This window comes from Anarhichas minor, unplaced genomic scaffold, assembly GCF_050575085.1.
Source record: "Anarhichas minor isolate MPS153535 unplaced genomic scaffold, ASM5057508v1 ptg000006l, whole genome shotgun sequence".
NCBI classification, from domain to species: domain Eukaryota; kingdom Metazoa; phylum Chordata; class Actinopteri; order Perciformes; family Anarhichadidae; genus Anarhichas; species Anarhichas minor.
Window position 1 is genome coordinate 857,338 of NW_027466452.1, and position 21,217 is coordinate 878,554.

Below are 21,217 nucleotides of genomic sequence, written 5' to 3' on the forward strand. Positions count from 1 at the left end.
ATGCTCTGACTGTCATGAAGACACAAGACACACATTGTGTTCATGTTGCACAGCAGTGGAACGTTTCACATACAGTCACACACTGAGCACAGATAGTGAAGAGATATGATCGCTGCTGCGAGACATCTGCCTTTTGAACACGCTCCCTGCACAGTCTCCAGCGTTCTGTCACACTGTGTAAAGGGAACACTGCTGTTAAAAAGCACCTTATTCGTTTAAAGTGTTTGCAAACTAAATGTTATTGCACTTTTGTTCATATAGCAGTACTTTTAAAATAAAAGTGCACATTACATTACTTATTAATGCATTTTCCGCATAACAATTAAAAATTTTAATCGCGATTAATCACAGAAAATCATGCGATTAATTGCGATTAAAAATTGTAATCGTTGCCCAGCACTAATATATATATATATATATATACACACAGTTGTGTGAAAAAGTGTTTGCCCCCTTCCTGATTTCTTATTTTTTTGCATGTTTGTCACACTTAAATGTTTCAGATCATCAAACTAATTTAAATATTAGACAAAGATAACACAAGTAAACACAAAATGCAGTTTTTAAATGAAGGTTTTTATTATTAAGAAAAAAAAAAATCCAAACCTACATGGCCCTGTGTGAAAAAGTGATTGCCCCCCCCTGTTAAAACATAAATTAACTGTGGTTTATCACATCTTTGGAAAGCTGAGTTCAATTTCTCTAGCCACACCCAGGCCTGATTACTGCCACACCTGTTCTCAATCAAGAAATCACTTAATACCTTTTGCCTACTAGGCCTATTTTTAGCCCCCTGCTCGAAAATTGCATACTCCTACTCTTTTGAGTAAACTACCCAAACTACAAGGTCTATTTTAATAATTTTGATGGTCTATACAGGTAACACTTGTGAGATGTGTAAATATTGTGTAAATATTGTGTATATGTTACTGGTTAAACACTGCAACACTAATGGCACAGCTCAAGTTGAAAAACTTTCAGATTCGACTGAAAAAAAAGCACTTTCATTGATATTTCTTTGGAATTATTGCAGAATGAATCCTACAAACACTACTGTGTCATAGCAAACAGGGTTGTGGTCTCTCTAAGCTCATTTGACTTAGATTGAGTGAAGCAGGCCAGCATAATAGGAGGTCAGAGAAATGAGCATTCGGCTTGAAATTCTGTACTCACTCATGCTCTATTCTAATTTTATATACTATATAACTATATATTTCACTTTTTTTATCACTCATATTATTCAATACATCCAAATATTCCTGACATCATCAGAGCTCTCAGCCATAGGATTTTCTCAGTCCCTGTGTGTGTATGGCACTTATCTCAGCCTATCATCGGTCGATTTCAGTGAATAAGCCCTCCTTTCGACGCGCCATAGTCTCAGGAAGGCGTATGACGAGTTTGGTATTGATTGACATAAGTTTCAGCCAATGAAGCCAATAATAGTGCGGCGTCTCCCCGTGCGTAAAATTCCATTGGCCGAAAGTCTGACCGCTGGCCCGAGCTGGGTTGACCCCCCTTCCACAGGAACCGGCTCGGCATAAACAGGATGCGCTTCGCGGCCATGACGGTAGCTCGGGACCGGAGCATTTTCGATGTTTTTGTACTAATATTTCATAAAACCTGACCAAAAAACATGGATTTTTTCCGGTGAAGACCAGTGGCATTGGACCGTTGTACGGTCACAGCGTTGCGGTGCGTCTACGGAGAGAAGAGCCGACGGTATGTACGTCTTCTCTGCCTGATGCTAATGCTAAACGATGTACGGATAAGCCGGCTAGCTGCTAGCTTCGTGGTGAAAATATTGATTTGAGGCAGACATAACGCTGATTTCTGCCCAGGATTTCATGCTTTTATGCCACGATTTATAGATGCTTATATGAGTAGCCTATAGTTGTGTTTGGAGTGTGTCAAAAGTGACTTATATGATAGTGTTGCCCATACGTTGCTGTTTAATCCGGAAAAAAAACTGGACAGATCCACAATATTGACGAACAATAAGGCTATTTTCCGAACAATATTTTCAGGGGTGCTGAGCCAGATTGCACCCAAATGGGGGAGACTCGTAGCCAGAAGGTTAAATAGGACCTGCCTGACAAAGTGAGGTAGACCAAAAGATCCTCAAAAGCTAGACATGCTGCGATCCAAAGAAATTCAGGAACAAATGAGAAACAAAGTAATTGAGATCTATCAGTCTGGAAAAGGTTACAAAGCCATTTCTAAAGCTTTGGGACTCCAGCGAACCACAGTGAGAGCCATTATCCACAAATGGCGAAAACATGGAACAGTGGTGAACCTTCCCAGGAGTGGCCGGCCGACCAAAATTACCCCAAGAGCGCAGCGACGACTCATCCAAGAGGTCACAAAAGACCCCAGAACAACATCCAAAGAACTGCAGGCCTCACTTGCCTCAATTAAGGTCAGTGTTCATGACACCACCATAAGAAAGAGACTGGGCAAAAATGGCCTGCATGGCAGAGTTCCAAGACGAAAACCACTGCTGAGCAAAAAGAACATAAAGGCTCGTCTCAGTTTTGCCAGAAAACATCTTGATGATCCCCAAGACTTTTGGGAAAATACTCTGTGGACTGACGAGACAAAAGTTGAACTTTTTGGAAGGTGTATGTCCCATTACATCTGGCGTAAAAGTAACACGGCATTTCAGAAAAGGAACATCATACCAACAGTAAAATATGGTGGTGGTAGTGTGATGGTCTGGGGCTGTTTTGCTGCTTCAGGACCTGGAAGACTTGCTGTGGTAAATGGAACCATGAATTCTGCTGTCTACCATAAAATCCTGATGGAGAATGTCCGGCCATCTGTTCGTGACCTCAAGCTGAAGCGCACTTGGGTTCTGCAGCAGGACAATGATCCAAAACACACCAGCAAGTCCACATCTGAATGGCTTAAGAAAAACAAAATGAAGACTTTGGAGTGGCCTAGTCAAAGTCCCGACCTGAATCCGATTGAGATGCTGTGGCATGACCTTAAAAAGGCGGTTCATGCTCGAAAACCCTCCAATGTGGCTGAATTACAACAATTCTGCAAAGATGAGTGGGCCAAAATTCCTTTACAGCGCTGTAAAAGACTCATTGCCAGTTATCGCAAACGCTTGATTGCAGTTGTTGCTGCTAAGGGTGGCCCAACCAGTTATTAGGTTTAGGGGGCAATCACTTTTTCACACAGGGCCATGTAGGTTTGGATTTTTTTTCTCCCCCTTAATAATAAAAACCTTAATTTAAAAACTGCATTTTGTGTTTACTTGTGTTATCTTTGTCTAATATTTAAATTTGTTTGATGATCTGAAACATTTAAGTGTGACAAACATGCAAAAAAATAAGAAATCAGGAAGGGGGCAAACACTTTTTCACACAACTGTGTATATATATATATATATATATATATATATATATATATATATATATATATCCAAGAAGCCTAGTAGTAGTAACGTCTCTGTGTAGTCAACAACTGTCAAATCAAATAAAGAAAGTACACATCAATTATATTTTAACAATTATTATTCTCAGTTTTCAAATTTAACTAATACATAGAAATACATTAATAAATGTGCATCTTAAAATAAAGTAATTCATTTTAGAAAAATGCATTTCACTGAATTGTCCTGCAGCTTTAAATTCAGTTCATTCAGGTGTGAAGTGATGTCAATAAAAAGCCACAAAATTATATTTTTCTCATCTTCTAAGAAGAGAAATTAGTGTTCATGGACTTTATCTGTGGCTATTAAACCACTTGTTTCAGCTCTATTCTCTCTGTTAACATCATTGTTGGACAGTGAATTCATGCCTTAGGATTCTGATCATATTGGGCTCTTAGGTTTATTTTCTGTGTCTTCATTTAGATGTGAGTGGGAACGTTTGCTCAAAAGAGTTGTACTTTGTCTCGTAGTGTCGCTTCATTTACCGCTTTTAATAATCGTCACGGTCTCTGAATATATGAGACACACTGGTTATAAACTGCCCCTGGGAATAATTAACCTATAAGAGTCTGTTCATTCTTGGTTAAAGACTCTGGTCTCTTTGACCACTTCTCTCTCTTTGGAGAACGTCATGTGAAATAACTGCTCTGACTCACGTATTTATTCACCTGCCCTTCGTTCTCTTTCCTCGTCTCAGCCCCGGGCCGTGCGTGTAAATCAGTCAGGAAACTTGTCAGAATACCCATATTTGATTGGCTGAGCTGCATCACGTGATGTGATTTACAACCCATTGGTCGGTGTGTTTCCTGGACCACTGGAGTGCTGTAAAGGCTGTAAAAGCTGTGCCGGTTAAAATAGAAACGCTCTGTCAAAATTGAATAATTATCAATTATCAATCGGTTTTAGGTCCAGGGTCCGGATACAACGGCGTCTGGGTCCGGATCCGGACCGTGGCCTGCCTATTAGTGACCCCTGGTCTATGGGATTGACTCCCTTCTGGTGCCAGCTTCAAGTGGCCATTTGAGGAACTGCAGTTTCAGGCACTTCCAGCGGTGGCTTCATTTCTCAGCACCAGAGGTCGCTGCTTGATAATGACACATTTGGGACCAGATCAGGACAGGATCAGGATAAGAATGGGACAGGTTCAGGACAGGACTGGAACAAGATCAGGGGAGGTTCAACATCTTCAGGGCTGCTCACCATCTGAACAATGAACGCTCGGTGCCAAATGGAGGAGTCAGTGAGAACAATGAACAAGCTCATGTCTCTGCTAACTATTTACATTTGTCAGTCAGTCAATATAGTAGACTTGGGAATACAAGCAACTGGTAGACTGACATGCCATTAATATGTGATGAAGGCTTGTACGTAAAGATATACTAAGTCGATTACACTTACTCTACTGTACTTTATAACTCTACTGTACTTTCTAATGTTACCTGAATAGCATCAACGGTGGCCCTGAACACTGGGTTGTTGTGTTTCACGGTCCTCCAGTACTTTGGCCTGTTGGGATTTGTCAAATTACAGCCGTACTTTTCTAGGATGTTCAATGCTGTAGACAAGCACTGGAGAGATGCGAGGGTCTGAGGAAGAAACACAGGAAATTTGTCCACAAGTTAAAAAGTTGTAAGGTTCAAGTTCATAGTTCATCCGCCCGCACCCACAGTGGTTTTGTCCCTTATTCATCTCCACATGCCACATGAAAAATGTAAGATGATAGTAATAACCCCCGTGTCTCATAAAATACATACTGTACAGTGTATTACAATTAAGCTTGGGATTCCTCCAGTCAACACAAACAAAAAAATCAAAATAATTGATGGCGCTGAATATACATAAATATCATTTCTGTGCCCTCTTTTTTGTGCCGCTAGCGCTTCCTCAGAGCTCTGACTGGATTTGCGTTGATCCCCATGAAGCTCCGGTAAGCTCAGCTCTTTCAATACCCAATTGGTCCGATACCAATATTGAGAGAGGCAATACAGCCGATAGCCGATGTATAATGCCGATATCATGTTTTTCTTCTCTTTTTTTTGCATCTGATAAAATACAACAATTGAATAAAATTTAGAAAAATTGCGGAACTTAAATGAATGTTATTGTCTGCACTGTCTCTGTTTGCTTAAGTCAGGGGTCGGCAACCTTTACAATCCAAAGAGCCATTTTGTGCTATTTTCCACCAAATACAATTTGTCTGGAACCGCAAAAGCTATTTGATATCACAGCTTATAAAGTTGTATATATACAGGTGCTGGTCATATAATTAGAATATCATCAAAAAGTTGATTTATTTCACTAATTCCATTCAAAAAGTGAAACTTGTCTATTATATTCATTCATTACACACAGACTGATATATTTCAAATGTTTATTTCTTTTAATTTTGACGATTATAACTGACAACTAAGGAAAATCCCAAATTCAGCAAACTTACATATACAAACAAATAAACACTGTTTGTTCAGTGGTTCTGGCTGGTTTGTTCCACAGCAGCCACACTGAGGGCAGTCATTGTTTGCTAATCGGCCTCCTGAGCGCAGGCATCTTCTGATGCCGAATATCTCAAAATGGCATTATTCGGCCGACCTATTAATCGTTTTATCCCTACCCACACTCCTAATCCCAACCTTGGTCTCTCTGTCTGGATAGAAGTTAAACAGGTATATCCAGGTTGGGTTATTGTGTACTTGCTCTCTCTCTCACCTCCTTCCTGTTGCTGCCAAAGCTGTTTTCTATCACCATGGTCTCTGCGGCGATGTGACAGTATTTGGAGCAGGACGGTAAGGGCAGATTAGCCATAGCCATCACCCCGACCCGCACCTCCACCACACTGCCACCGGAAAACAGACACACTTCAGCCCGACTCCGCACCTCCTGCAGCTGCTCCGACAGAGATGGCATTCTACACACACACACGAGTAAACAAACACACACAGAGTCAGTGGCTGTATGCATCTACAGTAAGTCACATACATTTGTAAAAGATTGTGTTATCTAAATATCAGAGAAATGACAGTTCTAACATCAGCATGCTAATGTGCTCACAATAACAACAGTGACATGCGAATGATCAGCAGGTTTAATATATATGTTGTCTGGGGTGGACTGGCCATAGGAGATACCGGGGAAATCCCCGGTAGGCCGACGGGGTTGGGCTGGTCCAATACCGGCCCACCTCCATCACCAACCGGCCCTCCCTCTGACATCGCCGGCCACGACTATATTCTATGCTTCACAGAACACGTTAAATTTACTCTAATACCTAAAGTCAATAATCACTGACTGATATTTATACTACTCCTCGCGATCTGTATTCACACTCATGGTTTCCATCTTCTTTACTCATCTAATCTCTTCCGTCAGTCTAACTTTGTTTTAGGTGTTATTAAATGTCAATCACTCTAGCCTACTCAACACTTGCGTCACTCGCTCGCAGACAAAGCCGTTTTTGAGCGCGAGCCGACAGCATGGCACCGGCACCAAAATGTAAATCCTTTAAAGGTGGAGCTGAAAAGCTCAGGAAAAAAAAGAAGAGATGTCTGGAGGAAGGTGCATCAAAATATTTAAAAATGTCTGACTTATTTGGGAAACCACCGACTGGTGACAGTGATATGATGGTAAGTTGTGGCGTTGACTTGGCCAATGTTAGCTTGCTTTTCACAGATGAGGTAACATTCCCTACAAGCTAGCCTAGCTAACGTTAGCTAGATAAATGTCCAAAATTGAGACCGTTATGATCTGGTCAAATAACCAAGCTGGCGCTGTTGTCATCATCGAGATTATCTAATTTAACATGTTAGCCATAGTCACCTGCTTACAATCGATGAGCAAGCTATCCATGGTGGTAATTGTAAAAAGGGCAACCTTATAATTTCTAATAACTTATGTCAAATAACACTTAAGTTAACCAGCTAGCTTGTTATGCTAAAATCACCATGTTACACACAACACTAACATTATAAACAATGTTAATATGTTATCTAGATTGATGATTCTGCTGCTGGAAGCAGCAGCCAGGGGCCCCAGAGCCAAGCTAATACCCAGGGCCACACAGTAATTAGTACAGAAAAGTATACTTACATGTACTTAAGTACAACTTCAGTGTGTGCAATTTTAGTACAAAAACGTACACTTAGTATATTAAAGTACAACTTATGGTACACCGTAAGTTGTACTTTAATATACTAAGTGCAAAAATAGTGTATTTCAATTTAGCACATGTATTTCAAGTATACTTATCTAATACACTTTGAGTGTACTAACCAATAGTGGAAAGTTAAGTACAAAAAAGTATACTTAGTACACTTAAATTGAATGTACTTAAGTGTACTTTTTTTTCACCTGGGGTACTAATACTAAATACTACCATAGTTTGCTGATAGTGTTGTGTCAATGGTTTAACATACTAACATAATAATCCCTACTTACCACTCATGTAGGCTGAAGATGACAGCGACAGGGATAGCAGCTAGGATGACAGAGAAAGCCAAGGGCATGATGACACAGAAAGTGAAGGCCAAGATTTTGATTATTTCACCAGGCCGAAGTCAGACACATTAGACCTCTTCTTCTGTTTTCACCCCCAACAGAAGGCAGACAAGGCTGTAGTGCAGAGCTTTTTTTTTTGCAAAGATGGCACAAACAGAAAATGGCTATCATACAGTCAAGACAAAGAAGCCCTCTTCTGTTCCCTTTGTCTGGCTTTTGCTAATCCCAGAGAAAGCAGCTCTTTCATCACTGGCATGTCCAACCTCACACACGTACACCAGAGAGCAGGGCTGCACGATTATGGCCAAAATCATAATTATTTTGATCAATATTGCGATCACGATTATTTATCACGATTATTCATTCATTTTAGGGACATCTTTTTATTGCACTTTCACGTTTAAATGAACAAGAACACTGCTTCCACTTCCATTGTTGTGCTACATTCTGGCTAATGTACAAATCTTTGCATCAGACTGGTCCTTATCACAGTGCATCTCGTAGAAGGAAACTATAAATAAAATAGTATCAACACTTTTTACCCAAAATTAAATCAACAGAGCACTGCTTTCACTTCCATGTTGTGCTACATTCCAGCTAATGTACACGTCTTTACATCAAAATAAAACTTATACGGTTCTTATTCACCTGAAGCAAAATATAAATAACATTTTTACCCAAAATAAAGGGCAAACAAAAAATAAATATGTGTTGCTCACAGTATTTATTGGACACATGTCTTTGGCCAAATGAAATGCGATTGCATCCGTTATTCCAGCGTGTCTTTGGGAGGTGGATGGATACGCTGTCGCGCTGTGCAGGGTCGCTGTTATGGTTTTCTGGGTTAACGTTGGACATGGACGGAGATTCAGTGAGGTAACGTTAGCTTTGGTCTTAATGCATTCGTCGTACTGTGGTTTGTGGTGGTTTTTCAGGTGGTTGAACAAGTTAGTTGCATTGCTATGCGGCGCAGACACAACTCTAACGCACTCTGTGCATATGATTTGTTCTTGGTTAACATCACTTGGCCTAAATCCAAAAAACTTCCAGACAACGGATGATGATCCTTTTCGAGGGGCTAGCTCCTCCCCTTCTGCTCCTGACATTAGATTTAGCTTTCACACGACACCCGTGACCGTCTGCTCTGTTGTCTGTCTCTCTACTCTTCTACTAATAGCGGAGTCTGCAGGGTGCGCGCATGACACCTCCCATCTCGTTCGCCCCCTGGTGGTCGGCTGACTGTTAGTTGAGGAAGCCCTTGATTTGATGTGTAGCAGAGCACGCATTTTAAACGTCAATATCGCAGATGATCATGCTCATTTAATCGTGGCAGCCAAAATCGTGATCGCGATTAAAATTCGATTAATTGTGCAGCCCTACCAGAGAGTTGAAGAGCATGAGAAGAGTCACCTACACCAGAGGTTGCGCTGAGGCATATTTCCTCAGATCCTCAAGAAGCACGATCCAGGACCTTCTCATGGGACCTCAGATGTCGCTTCACAGAGAGCAAGTCCGCAGGAGGTGACAAGTGTTGGAGCGCATTATAGATGTGATGAAGCTCATTGGCAAAAGAGGTTTGAGGTACAGAGGCAAGCAGGGAGAGGCAGCATACACCCTTGATGACGACACCATTGACCATGATAACTTTTTGGAAATGATAGTTTTACTGGGAAAGTATGACGTCTGTCTCAAGGAACACCTCACTCTCTGCATCGAAAAGAGCAAGCAGATAGACCAGTCTGGTTCAAGAGGAGGTAGAGGTGCCCTTGTCACTCTCCTATCCAAAACGACCATCGACTACATCATCACCACCATTCAACGCCTAATGAAAACTACCATCGCTGCTGAAGTCCGGGAATCTGGAATGTACTCGGTCCAGATCGACACCACACAGGACATCACAGCCCACGATCAGTGCTCTGTTGTCATACGGTATGTGACAGACACTGTTCATGAGCGACTAGTTGCTGTGATCAGATGTGAGGCATCCACTGGGCAGTACTTTGCCCAACTTGTGAATGACGTGCTGGAGACCATGGATCTGGATGTGAAGCGGTGTATTGGAAATTCCACTGAGGGGCCTCCAATATGCAAGGCCACTATAAAGGCTTCTCTGCACTGCTCTCCGAAAAGTGCCCGACTCAAATCCATGTGTGGTGCTATTCACACATCCTAAACCTTGTGCTGTCAGACACAACACAGTGTGTACTGGCAAGTGGCTCTCTTTTTTCCCTGATGAACAACATCGCTGTCTTCTTCAGAGAGTCCTACCAGAGGATGAATATCTGGGAGAAGGAGAGCAAAGACCCAAGACGCAGACGTCTCACCTCGATAGGAGAAACGCGCTGGTGGTCCAAAGATGCAGCTGTGACAAAGGTGTTTGGCTCTTTTGGAAAGCCAGACAGGGCTATGTGTTGATGTCCTCCACACCCTCTCAGCCATTCAAGATGGAGAGACCATCAATGCCACGGCACGAGTCAATGCACACGGACATCGGCCAGCTTCTGAAGTATGAGACTATACTTACAGCTCAGATCTTCCTGCGAATTTTTCAGGTCACGTCACCAGTCTCTAAATACCTTCAGACAAGTGGAATGGACATCCTGACAGCTCATCGGATGGTTGCGGCTGCAGAAGCAGAGCTGAAGGATATGACCAGAGATTTCCAGAGTGTCAAGACAGCGGCCGACAAATTTGTCCAGTGGGCCAACAATCAACTACAGGAGCAGAGTGAGGAGACTGAGCTGGAGGTGGAGACCACTCTGCCACAGAAACGGGGAAGAAATCCATGCCTGGAGAGATGTCCCAAGATGAGGCTGTGACTGATGCCAAAACATCATACAAGATTGAGGTCCACAATCGAATCATGGACACAGTCGCAGGAAGCATGCACCAGCGTTTCCTCAAGAATGGCACTTTGTATGCTGATCTGGCACTTCTGGACCCCAAAAACTTCAGCCAGGTAACATCTTACGGCGATAGTTTCCCAGAGGCAGCACTCCAAGAGTTGAGCAAATGTTTGCTGCCATTTGATGACAGAGCGAGCTCAAAAGTCTGGCACGACAGTGGGATAGGCTGAAGGCATCAGTATTTGAGGAGTACACAACCAAGACAACAGAACCCGGGCCGGAGGATGCTGAAGATGAGGCAGAGATGGTTTACAAAAAGTGCTCATCTTGCAAGGACTGTCTAATCTGTTGCTACCGAGTTCTGAAGCAGTACAACCTCCTGACAGATGCATACCACATCATAGGCCTTGCATACAGGTTCCTGCTTACCCCCTCTGTCACACAGGTAGCATGCGAGCAAAGCTTTTCGACGCTGAAATATATCAAAAACAGGCTCAGGAGCTCACTATCTCAACAGCACCTGGAGGCTTTTATGTTGATGGCTACACTCAGACAAATGTTTTGCAGATGCTGGACAGTGAGAAAGTCATAGATGGTGTTGCAGAAAAGAGTGAGCTGCTGCAAAAACGACTCATGTAGTGAGGTAATAATAACACATGAGTATACTGATATTGTTTTTTATTACCATGTGACTATAATGCACCTGGGCTGGCAGAGTTAGTTTAGGTTCTGTTACTTAACTTATTGTTTTGTTATGCACCTTCAACACCCCTACACACACCCAGCATGCAACACTACTGATACCACTGATGTTCACACCCCATCGTATGTTCTGTTCTGTTCATTTCTACAATATAGTTCATACTAAATCTACCCTCTGATTCCAGTTTCTTTATTGTGTGGTCTTTCTCTGCTGACATTCATTCCTTAAGGCTCTGTAGTTATACGTATAACCATCTGATACTGGCGCTCCATGTAGCTCGTAAGTCGACCTAATTCTTGGTTGTGAAAGCCAATCACCGTTCAGTCTGTAACCACAAATCAACCAGGAAGTGTCCGCTGCGGCCAATCGGTGCTCGTATCGCAACCAAGAATCAACCAAGAATCAACCAAGAATTGACCAATCGGCGTCTTCGAGCTCGCGAACACTCACGGTGAATGACGAGGACGACCGAAGATGATTATATTCGGCGGTGGAGGACGAGCCGCCTGATTCTTTTTCATCTTAACAACATTTCGAAAGTAAGTCCATCCTTTATAGCTACTGTCAATATAAATGAATTGAGATATATCGATATTTGAATGAATGACCCGTGGCTCGGTAACTCTTTACTAACGATGAAACGCGTCCTAACGAACGTCACCTGTCATCACTGTATTACATTACAGATAGCGATTTTAGTACTCAGGATACTTAGCTGGTCTAACGTTACTGATATTACGTTTGTGTCGGGTTACTTTAACGTTAACTAACAGAGTTAACAAACTAACCCGCTTGTTGATTACCGTAGCGAGCTAACGTTAAGTGGGACTGTCCGCCATTACTGTTATTTTACTTTTCTTTTTATGTATTCATTCATTTACAATAAAGTAATGTTACATACAGCATGACAAGACCTAAAATAAAATGAAAGGGTACTCTTGTCTGTGAGTCGTAACCTTTACAATAACGTAACAACGTTACTGGACACCTGTTAGTAACGTTCATTTCATTACTACTCGATTACAATTCAGTAACAAATATTGTGCTTTTTACTCCACTACATGTAATTAATAACTTCAGTTACCTGTTACTTTGAAGATCGAGGATACAAAAAAGCTCAGTATATATATATATATATATATATATATATATATATATATATATATATATATATATATATATATATATATATATATATATATATATATATATATATATATATATATATATTGCATTATAGATACATTGTTAAAGATTAAACTACCTTGATTAGTTGGTTGCTGCAACAGTCACACAGTGGTGAGTATATGAGCATGCTTCATATACTAATATTTTATGCAGAGCATGTTTTCTGCATCGCTTCCATTAGTCAGTTTTGCATTCCAGCTGTAATCTGTTTTCATAGCATGATGGCTGGCTCAACACATGAAATGGAAATCTAAATGAAGAATCTATTTTACAAAAGCAAGCATACATAAGAGGGTGTGATCTATTGCTGTGTCATGATCACATAGCAATTGATCACTCTTGTGTATTACTGCTTAAAGGTACAATCACTTGAAAAAAACATGTTGCAGCAGGGTATCCCAGCTCCAGATGCACCCTCAGCAGGACCAGAGAAGCTTCCTGCGGCTCTGCAGAAAGGGCCATCTCTGCATTCTGGCAGTTTGGCTGAGCCCCACCTTTACCTCCTGCCACCAAACACTGCAGGAGAAGCAACTCTCAAGAAGAGACCGCCCGTCTCCTTCCCCTTCTTTTTCCCATCTATGGGGCTTCCTGTAGTGCCTGGACCCTCACAGGTGATGGCCGCACCTGGACCCTCACAGATGATGTTTTTCCACTCCCCCAACCCCAGTTTACCTTCAGCTGTGCCACCTTCAACTCACACATCCAGTCAAGCTGTTCCTTACAGTACTCAACAGTACAGGAAAAGAAGAAAAGAGATGGAGCAAAGTGGAACCGTCAAGAGAAAGTACGTGAAGAAGACAGACGTGATCCTTTGCAGAAAGTGCAACAAAGACAGAAAGCCACATCACACCTTCAGTACTTTGGGAGCTGGTACTGTCCAGAGTCTGACACTCATTTGAAGAATGGAGGGCGATGCTGAAGAAGCGGGGTTACGGGAAAAAAAAGCCAGGACGTGAAAACCCTCCAACAACTTAATATGTTTGGAACTGTGTGTGTGTTTTCAAATTCTTTGCACTGTTAAATGATTTGGCTTTACAACGGTCACTGTGAGGGTCAAAGGTCAGAGGATGTCGTACGTGTACAGACCTCTGAGGCAAATTTGTGATTTTGGGCTGTACGAAAATAAATTGAATTGAATACCTTAAGTCCTTTATGTTACACTTTATTATCGTCATTTTTGTTGTTTTTCTATATTAAAAAATATAAAACTGACTTTTCTGTGTTGATTTCTTCATCTTCTTCCTCATTATTATTTAGCTATTACAACTTCACTCAAAAAAATTACAACTTTGAATATCTACCCAAGAGAGGATTTTCTGAACTCTAAACTATGTTCATAAATAATAATCCTCCTGTTAGTCACATTCTTTGTTTGCTTCATCATCACATAAGGTCCTTAGTTTGGACAGTAATTAATTACAATTTTGAGGTACTTATTCTTTACTTGTGTATTTACATTTCATGTTACTTTATACTTCTAGTCCAATTCACCTCAAATGCAAATATTGTACTTTTTACTCGACTACTTTGAAGATTCAGATTAATAAAAGAAAATATAATCAACTTTCCACCAATGCTTTAATATAGGCCGCCTATGGTTATTTTAGTTGCTGACGTACATATTTCTAGATGATCACGAGTCAAAACCGGCACGAGCAGGATTCGATACCGCGCAATTAGGGCGCATTTCGGTTTATTCATGGTCTCTTACATAGACTAATGCGCTATACCTTTGGCGCAGAGTTAAGCATATTCATCTCGCAAACTACACCTACCTTGGAGTGTTACAATAGCCAGTATCATTTTATTCCATGTGTCCATCCAGGCAAATTGGTGGATCCAAATGTTATAAAAAAATGTATTGAGTGGGCCGGTCTGACAGTAACTCCCGGGCCACTTTTTTCCCCCAGTCCGCCCTGTATGTTGTCATGCTAGCACTTCTTAATTACAGCTCAACACAAATTTGCTGATGGGAATGAATGTCATTGACCATGGTCATAAACTAAACTAATTGAGATTTTGACCTGATGATTGCGCCGGAGAAAAGGTAAAGGCTTACTTCGGTATTTCACAACCTGGATCCTACTGTCCCATGTGATTGTGTCGAGGTGACTAATCGGGAGAACATTTTCTGAAATTGGTCCAATGTTGAGAAAGGCCGCTGCAGCCAGCAGCCGATAAAAGGTCTGCAATGTAATTATATCGGGCAACTTTTCACCATAAATGTACGTCCACGAAAAGTGCTTGTTTTTGCCACTGACAGGCTCAGACTGATATTACAAGTGTCTGACAACATCGTGGAAAGAACCCTACATAGCTATACATTTTCCAAACTATTTGCATGCTACTATTAATTATAAAATAATAAATCATGCACCATTAACTTGGTTAAAAAATGTTATAATTACAATTACAATTGTGTATATCATTTTAACTCAGCACCAGAATGGTCAAATTATAAACAGAAAATTTTAATTCCAGTATCTAATAGTGTAAGGTGTTTAAACAGAGAAGTGCGTTGAATATCTATTCAAAGCCTCATTGTCACCGACACCCAACCTAGCTCTTTGGGTCAGTATCGGTATAAAACAAGATAATCCTTTACTAGGCCCACAGCGGGGAGATTGGCAGAATTACAGCAGCAAAGTGGACAGTGCAACAAGAGAAGTCAGCAGAAAACAAAACAGGAAAATAAAAACAAAACAAATACAATTGAATCGATTGAGTGGTTGGATACACGTTATTGCACATATGAGCTAGGAAGTAGGACGTCTTTATATTGCACATATACATTGATATTGCACATGAATGAATGAATGAAAGAGTAATTTGCCGGGTTAGATGCATCTATGCAGTATCTATGCATCCCTACATAAAATATGTTGCTTTGTAATAAAGTGTATAGGCCTGTAATACAGCAGATCCCATCTGTGCCATGTGCATTAATGATTTAATGCTAAAACGAAAGAGCGTTTTTTTCCTTTTATGCAATCTTTAAATTATGATAATTGAGATGAATTTGGGGCTGCACGGTGGTGTAGTGGATAGCACTGTCACCTTCTGTGTGGAGTTTGCACGTTCTCCCCGTGGCAGCGAGGGTTCCCTCTGGGTTCTCCGGCTTCCTCTCACAGTCCAAAAACATGCAGCTTAGGTTATTTGGAGACTCGAAATTGCCCGTATGTGTGAATGTGAGCGTGCATGTTTGTCTGTCTCTACATGTCCCCTGCGATCAACTGGAGACCTGTCCAGGGTACCCTGCCTTCGCCCAATGTCAGCTGGGATCGGCTCCAGCGCCCCGCCACCCTGAATAGGATTGACCTCAGTCTGCAATGCTAGACTTGTAACAGCAGACACTGCCTCCAACACGGACGTGGATTCGCAGTGACCCGCTGGAACGATCATTAAAGTTCGCTGTTCTGAAACAATATGAAGCTGTATCCTAGTAGAAACGTCCAAACACGTGAGGTTAGCTACCAAATGTGTAGCTGCACACCGACACGTCGTTCCACCTGAGACTCGTACCGCTGTGCTCTCCGGATATCGGTGTCGTCTGCAGTATGACGGGAGGTGACAGCGGTCGGTTTCGTTGCCTACCTGTAGTCTGCAGGAACGCAACGGTGAAGTCCCGGTGCTGCTCTTCGCAGGTCCTCCTTCATTCACACCCAGCTACGGCGAGCTACGGTAAATAACGTGTACGTAATGTAAGGTGGTCAGTGTTGCAGCAGTAACGTGTCTGTCCGTCTGCCGGTGACGTAAAACGTACTGTGACCACAAACCGGTAGTGGATGATGTCCAGCGTGTTATCCATGGATGTATGAGGAGAACCCCAATCATGAGGTCACACCGGTGTTGTGTCGAATACTCTGTCACATAACACCTCGAGCTGGGGCAAAACACGGTCGCAGCTTGGGTGACGTCACCCATTTGTTTCTCCAGGGACGTTTTTACGGCTATGTCATTTAAATATTTTAGATTGTTTGATTATATTTAGCCTAGCTAAAATGCAAATCTGTGATATGTAGTTATTTTGCAGTTAGTCATATTTATAGTTGAATATTTTAGATATTATTTACTGATATCTTCAAATTTTAGATTTTAGATTAAAGGCAAGTCATATTTTTTTGTCCAATTATAAATATGTGGTATTCCTTCTTATCTATCATGTCAATAATATTATTTGTATCAATTTACGATAGGTTAAATAGAAAGGCTCATCTCTACAGTATCAAGTGAGGAACCTTATGTCAGGAAATCCAAACTGTCAGGGCAGGAAACTCAGTTGGTCAATTAGAAAACCAACATAAATAATACATTTTTTTAAATAACTTGTTGTTTTTAACAACTTGTACTCGAAGTGCGTTGTGTAGATGCTGGTTCCCTGCATGCATGGCCAGATAATCCTGTTTCGGGGCCCAGGGGCAAATAATTTGCTATTTGGCCCCTTTTAGCCCCCCATCCCCACGCATACATACCATCCTACAGCAAATGTAGTGAGGAGGGATGTTGTGTTTTAACCCCCTATTCACCCATACCCACCCAGGGAACATAAATTCAATTCCTATTCTTAAATCTGCCATAGTAATGCGATCAAAGCTACAATGGAAAATTAGGGCCATTGTAGGTTAAAATAAATATATATATATTTACGGAGTAAAATTTTTAGAAGCAAAAAAACTCAAATATTCTCTGAGATGTTACAGTCATAAATTAGCGTGAGATGAAGGTCCTAAAGGATACTTATACGCATTTCTTTCAAGTTCTTTCTGTGTCCTTTTATGAATAGATACTAATATAATAAATATATTTTGCACTCTGCGTCTCCAGTTGCCACAGTGTTTACCGGAGGCGTGTAAATGTGTGTATAGGTGTGTATTCATATACCTGAATAAACTATAATCTGTTTTGAACATTGTAGATGTTGTTTCCTGGTATCTTCACTTAGATTGTGATCTTAAAATAAAGACTAGGTTGAATCTTGCAAAGTGAAGCGATGAGGTTTTTTGACAAAAAAACTGTGAAATTGTGACTTTAATCTTAGAAAATATCTCAGATAATATAAAGTTTTTTTTCTCTGAGTTTTTTCTCTGGATTTTCCCCAACTTCCCTTCTCCCCTTCTCCGTTTTTTTGTTGTTGTTTTTTTTAACTTACAATGGCCTTTATGCGCCTTTGAGAAAGCACAATCAGAAAGCAATGGAGTAACCAGCGCAGCAGGTGCTGTGATTTATGATGGAGAATCACTGCTGGCTGCTCATACCTTATAAACCTGCTGAAGGACACTGTTGCTAAAGATGAAGCAGATCCTAGGACTAATGGACTACTACAACTATGCACATACTTAAGAAGTATTTTGAGTTCATGCTACAAAATGTATTGCCCCGTCAGTTTATTACTGCAGTATCATATATTAACAGCACTATAATGTTGCAGCAAGTCATGGCCTAACATTAACTACTTTGTAGACTGTCGTTGTACAGTAGTAATCTACTGTGATCTTCAACAGTGTATCATTTTTTATAAACTCATCATAGGTTGTTTTTCTCTTATTCTGAAAAGTATACTTAAAAGGTAGCTGACAGTTAAGTGTAGTGGAGTATGAAGTAGTGGCATATACTTTACTAATGTTTGTGCATATAGGTTAGTGGTGCAAATGTAACACATTTCTAATAATCAAATTGCCAACACTACGTGACATGCCGTGACAGTGCAGCTTTTGGGGGCCCACTTTGCCAAGTTGCCTGCATCCACACACACATCCACACATGCATACACATGACACAAAACACACGCAGAAAAGTAGGTCACATGAACACATTTATTTGTCTTGCATATTGGTAGATGAAACAAAAGTCCCTATCATTCACTATTATTATGTTGTCTTACAAATAATGCAACTGACTAATCAGCACACAGCCTACTGTTAAACAAAACAAAAGTACATGAGGATGGAGGAAGAGTGGAACATTAAAGAAATGATAAAACAAGGAGAGCAGGCCAGAGAGATGGAGAGAAGGTTTTAGAGTCTGGTTTGTATGATTGTGTCTCACTGTACAAAACCCAAATGATTACAACAACTACAAAAGGAGATTTTTTTTGGGACATTTTTCGGGATGATTTTGATGAGATGAAGTTGTGCAAAGGAGAGCAACAGCAGTGTTCATAGAGACAGAGCAACTAATACAACAACAATTTCTTGCTCCTTATTGACTTCATATTGTGTGAAGGTGCCTCCTTGTCTCTTTCGTCTGCTAGCACGCAACAGAAAAAATGCCTAAAAGCTGCTGTGTGGTGGGATGCACTACCAACAGAGTGAAGAACCCAGATCTAAGCTTCTGAACTGAAGAACTGAGGATACAGGCAATAAGACATGAGGCATCATCAGGAAGAATGGGAGACATTGGGATCCTGACACTCAGTATGCTTATCTGTACGTGTGCAGCAAGCATTTTGTCCAAATGTGAGTTTTAGGCTACCTATATGTATGTGAGTTGAACTAAACATTTCGACAGCATGCAACTTGTGTTATAGTGGATAATGTCACATTAGAAAGCCATGCAGTATCGTGTTTGCCAATGCCTTAGCTAACTACAGTAACTTGCTAACACATAGCTAACATTAGCTCGCTGACAGCTAACTTGTTCCATCATCATTTTAGGTATCAACTGCTTCCCTGGTAGACATAGGGTGCTAAAATAATTCTTTGACGTGCTGAAAGGACTCATTCTGGCAGCACTCTAAAAGCAGCATTAATCGTTTTTTCCCTTCGGTGGCCGTGGTTTTCCCGAGTATGCGCTGGTCTCTGTCTCTATGTTCACTGATCTGCAGCAGTGAAAAAGCAACACTTTTCCGTACCACAGAGCCTCATCCGATCAAAACAAAATGTCATGACCACGTGGAAGAATTTTGGAAGCTTATTTACTGGTTATTTTTCAGTGTTTTTTGGATGTACAAAGAGGCCATAAGGGTAGCATTTGTCACCCTTAGCTGCATTGTGCGTCACAATGTCAAAATATTCTCCATTATCATTTGAAGGGATTTCCAGTGAGATCACGCTGTGCCCAGTGAAGCACTCTTATTTAATCAACAGCCTCGACTGACCTGCTTGGGATATTGGCTCCCACAAAACAGTGTAAGTAAAATTAGGAATTAGCGCTCCCCAACACTTCCACTTACAGGACCTATAAAACAGGAGTCAGGTTCTTTGTTATTTGTCCACATGTTGGGGTGGCGACTTTCTTTGTTGTGGTTACCCAACACCTATTAAATGTCACTGTCCATTTAGTACAGTGCTGCAGCACCAAACTGATCCAAGCTGAAGTCACTACTGAGCATAACCAAAGCCACTGCTTTCCACAAAAAAATGAATTTCCTGGCACAGTGAGGTTAGAACTGTAAGCTCTGAGATGAAAGATGAAATCTTAGATGACTGACTGAAGTTGATTAGAGAACACAAAGCAGTAAAGGTATGCACAACTTGAGAATCAGAGGATTTGCATGTCAACATATCAGCTAAATAGAGATAAATGAGAAAAAATAAGAACAAAAACAAATCTGGCCATAATGTACAGTTTCTTTTTCATCTTCTCATAAATTGTCTTTTTATGAAAAGGCACCCTTTTTTTAAATAAACTGAGATGTTAACAATACACAGCTCCAAGTTTCTCTTATAAAAGTGCAATTAATTTGTTTTAACTGCAAACAAAAATATGACATATTCATCTAGAAAGAGTAAGTATACTTGGGAGCACACTTAGAATTCATGTTTCACATTCTCATGACTTGTCTGCACTGTGTGTGAGTAATACATTGTGCACACAATTAAATGTGCGCGTTTGAACGTGTCAGCATGCATTAAAATGAATGCACAGCTTATCTAATACAAATATAGCCATTAAATACGATTACACAGACTGCTAAAGAGGCATCAGGTCCTTTCATTCAAGTGCCTGAAGAATGCCTGTAGAGGGCACTCTTACACTACCTTCACAATACAATCAGCAGCCACGCACAGACACACTCCCCCCAGCCATCATAAATGAATATACGTTGGGAAGAGCAGTACAAACTGTGTGTGGACTCACTTCAATTCAGGGGCCACCTCCCTCAGTGGGTTCCAAAGGTGTGGCCTTTGCAGGACTGAAGGGCAGTAGGTTGAACCTGCACCTCCTTTCTCAAAGGATAGTGTATTTGTGTACCACTTGGTCTTATATTGGTAGTTTTTTCCATCTTTCCTATTGTTTATGATAACATACTCACCAATTTACTTGCTGATTTCTGGGAACATGGCGACAATGCTAGAACTAAGTCTGACAAGTCAAGAAAAACGCAGTCAGATAATCAGACGGGTTAGAAACAAACCAACAGTTCCAGATTAACTAAACCACTTTATTTGGAGGTAAAACCGGTTTGAAAGAAATTGGTTTGTACAACAAAACTGTTTTTCTTCTGTTCTGAATGGTCACACTAGAAAGCCATCCTCTCTGTGGAAGTGATTGTCGGGTTGGCAATTTGGAAAAGTTACCAAAATGGTTGGATGCAGCCTCCTCCCC

At 41.0% G+C, this 21,217-nt stretch overlaps 1 protein-coding gene across 1 annotated transcript in view; it reads right to left on the reverse strand.

The window, feature by feature from the left end:
- Positions 1 to 16,483, reverse strand: part of rnf31 (ring finger protein 31) — a 58,970-nt gene extending 42,487 nt beyond the window's left edge. Inside the window, exons 1-3 of the mRNA XM_076078899.1 lie at positions 16,265 to 16,483; positions 6,146 to 6,344; positions 4,879 to 5,025 (exon numbers count right to left, since the gene is read on the reverse strand). Coding sequence (XP_075935014.1) covers positions 4,879 to 5,025; positions 6,146 to 6,344; positions 16,265 to 16,326 — 408 coding nt within the window. The 5' untranslated portion in view covers positions 16,327 to 16,483. The remainder of the gene's footprint in view (positions 1 to 4,878; positions 5,026 to 6,145; positions 6,345 to 16,264) is intronic.
- Between the last annotated feature and the right edge of the window lie 4,734 nt (positions 16,484 to 21,217).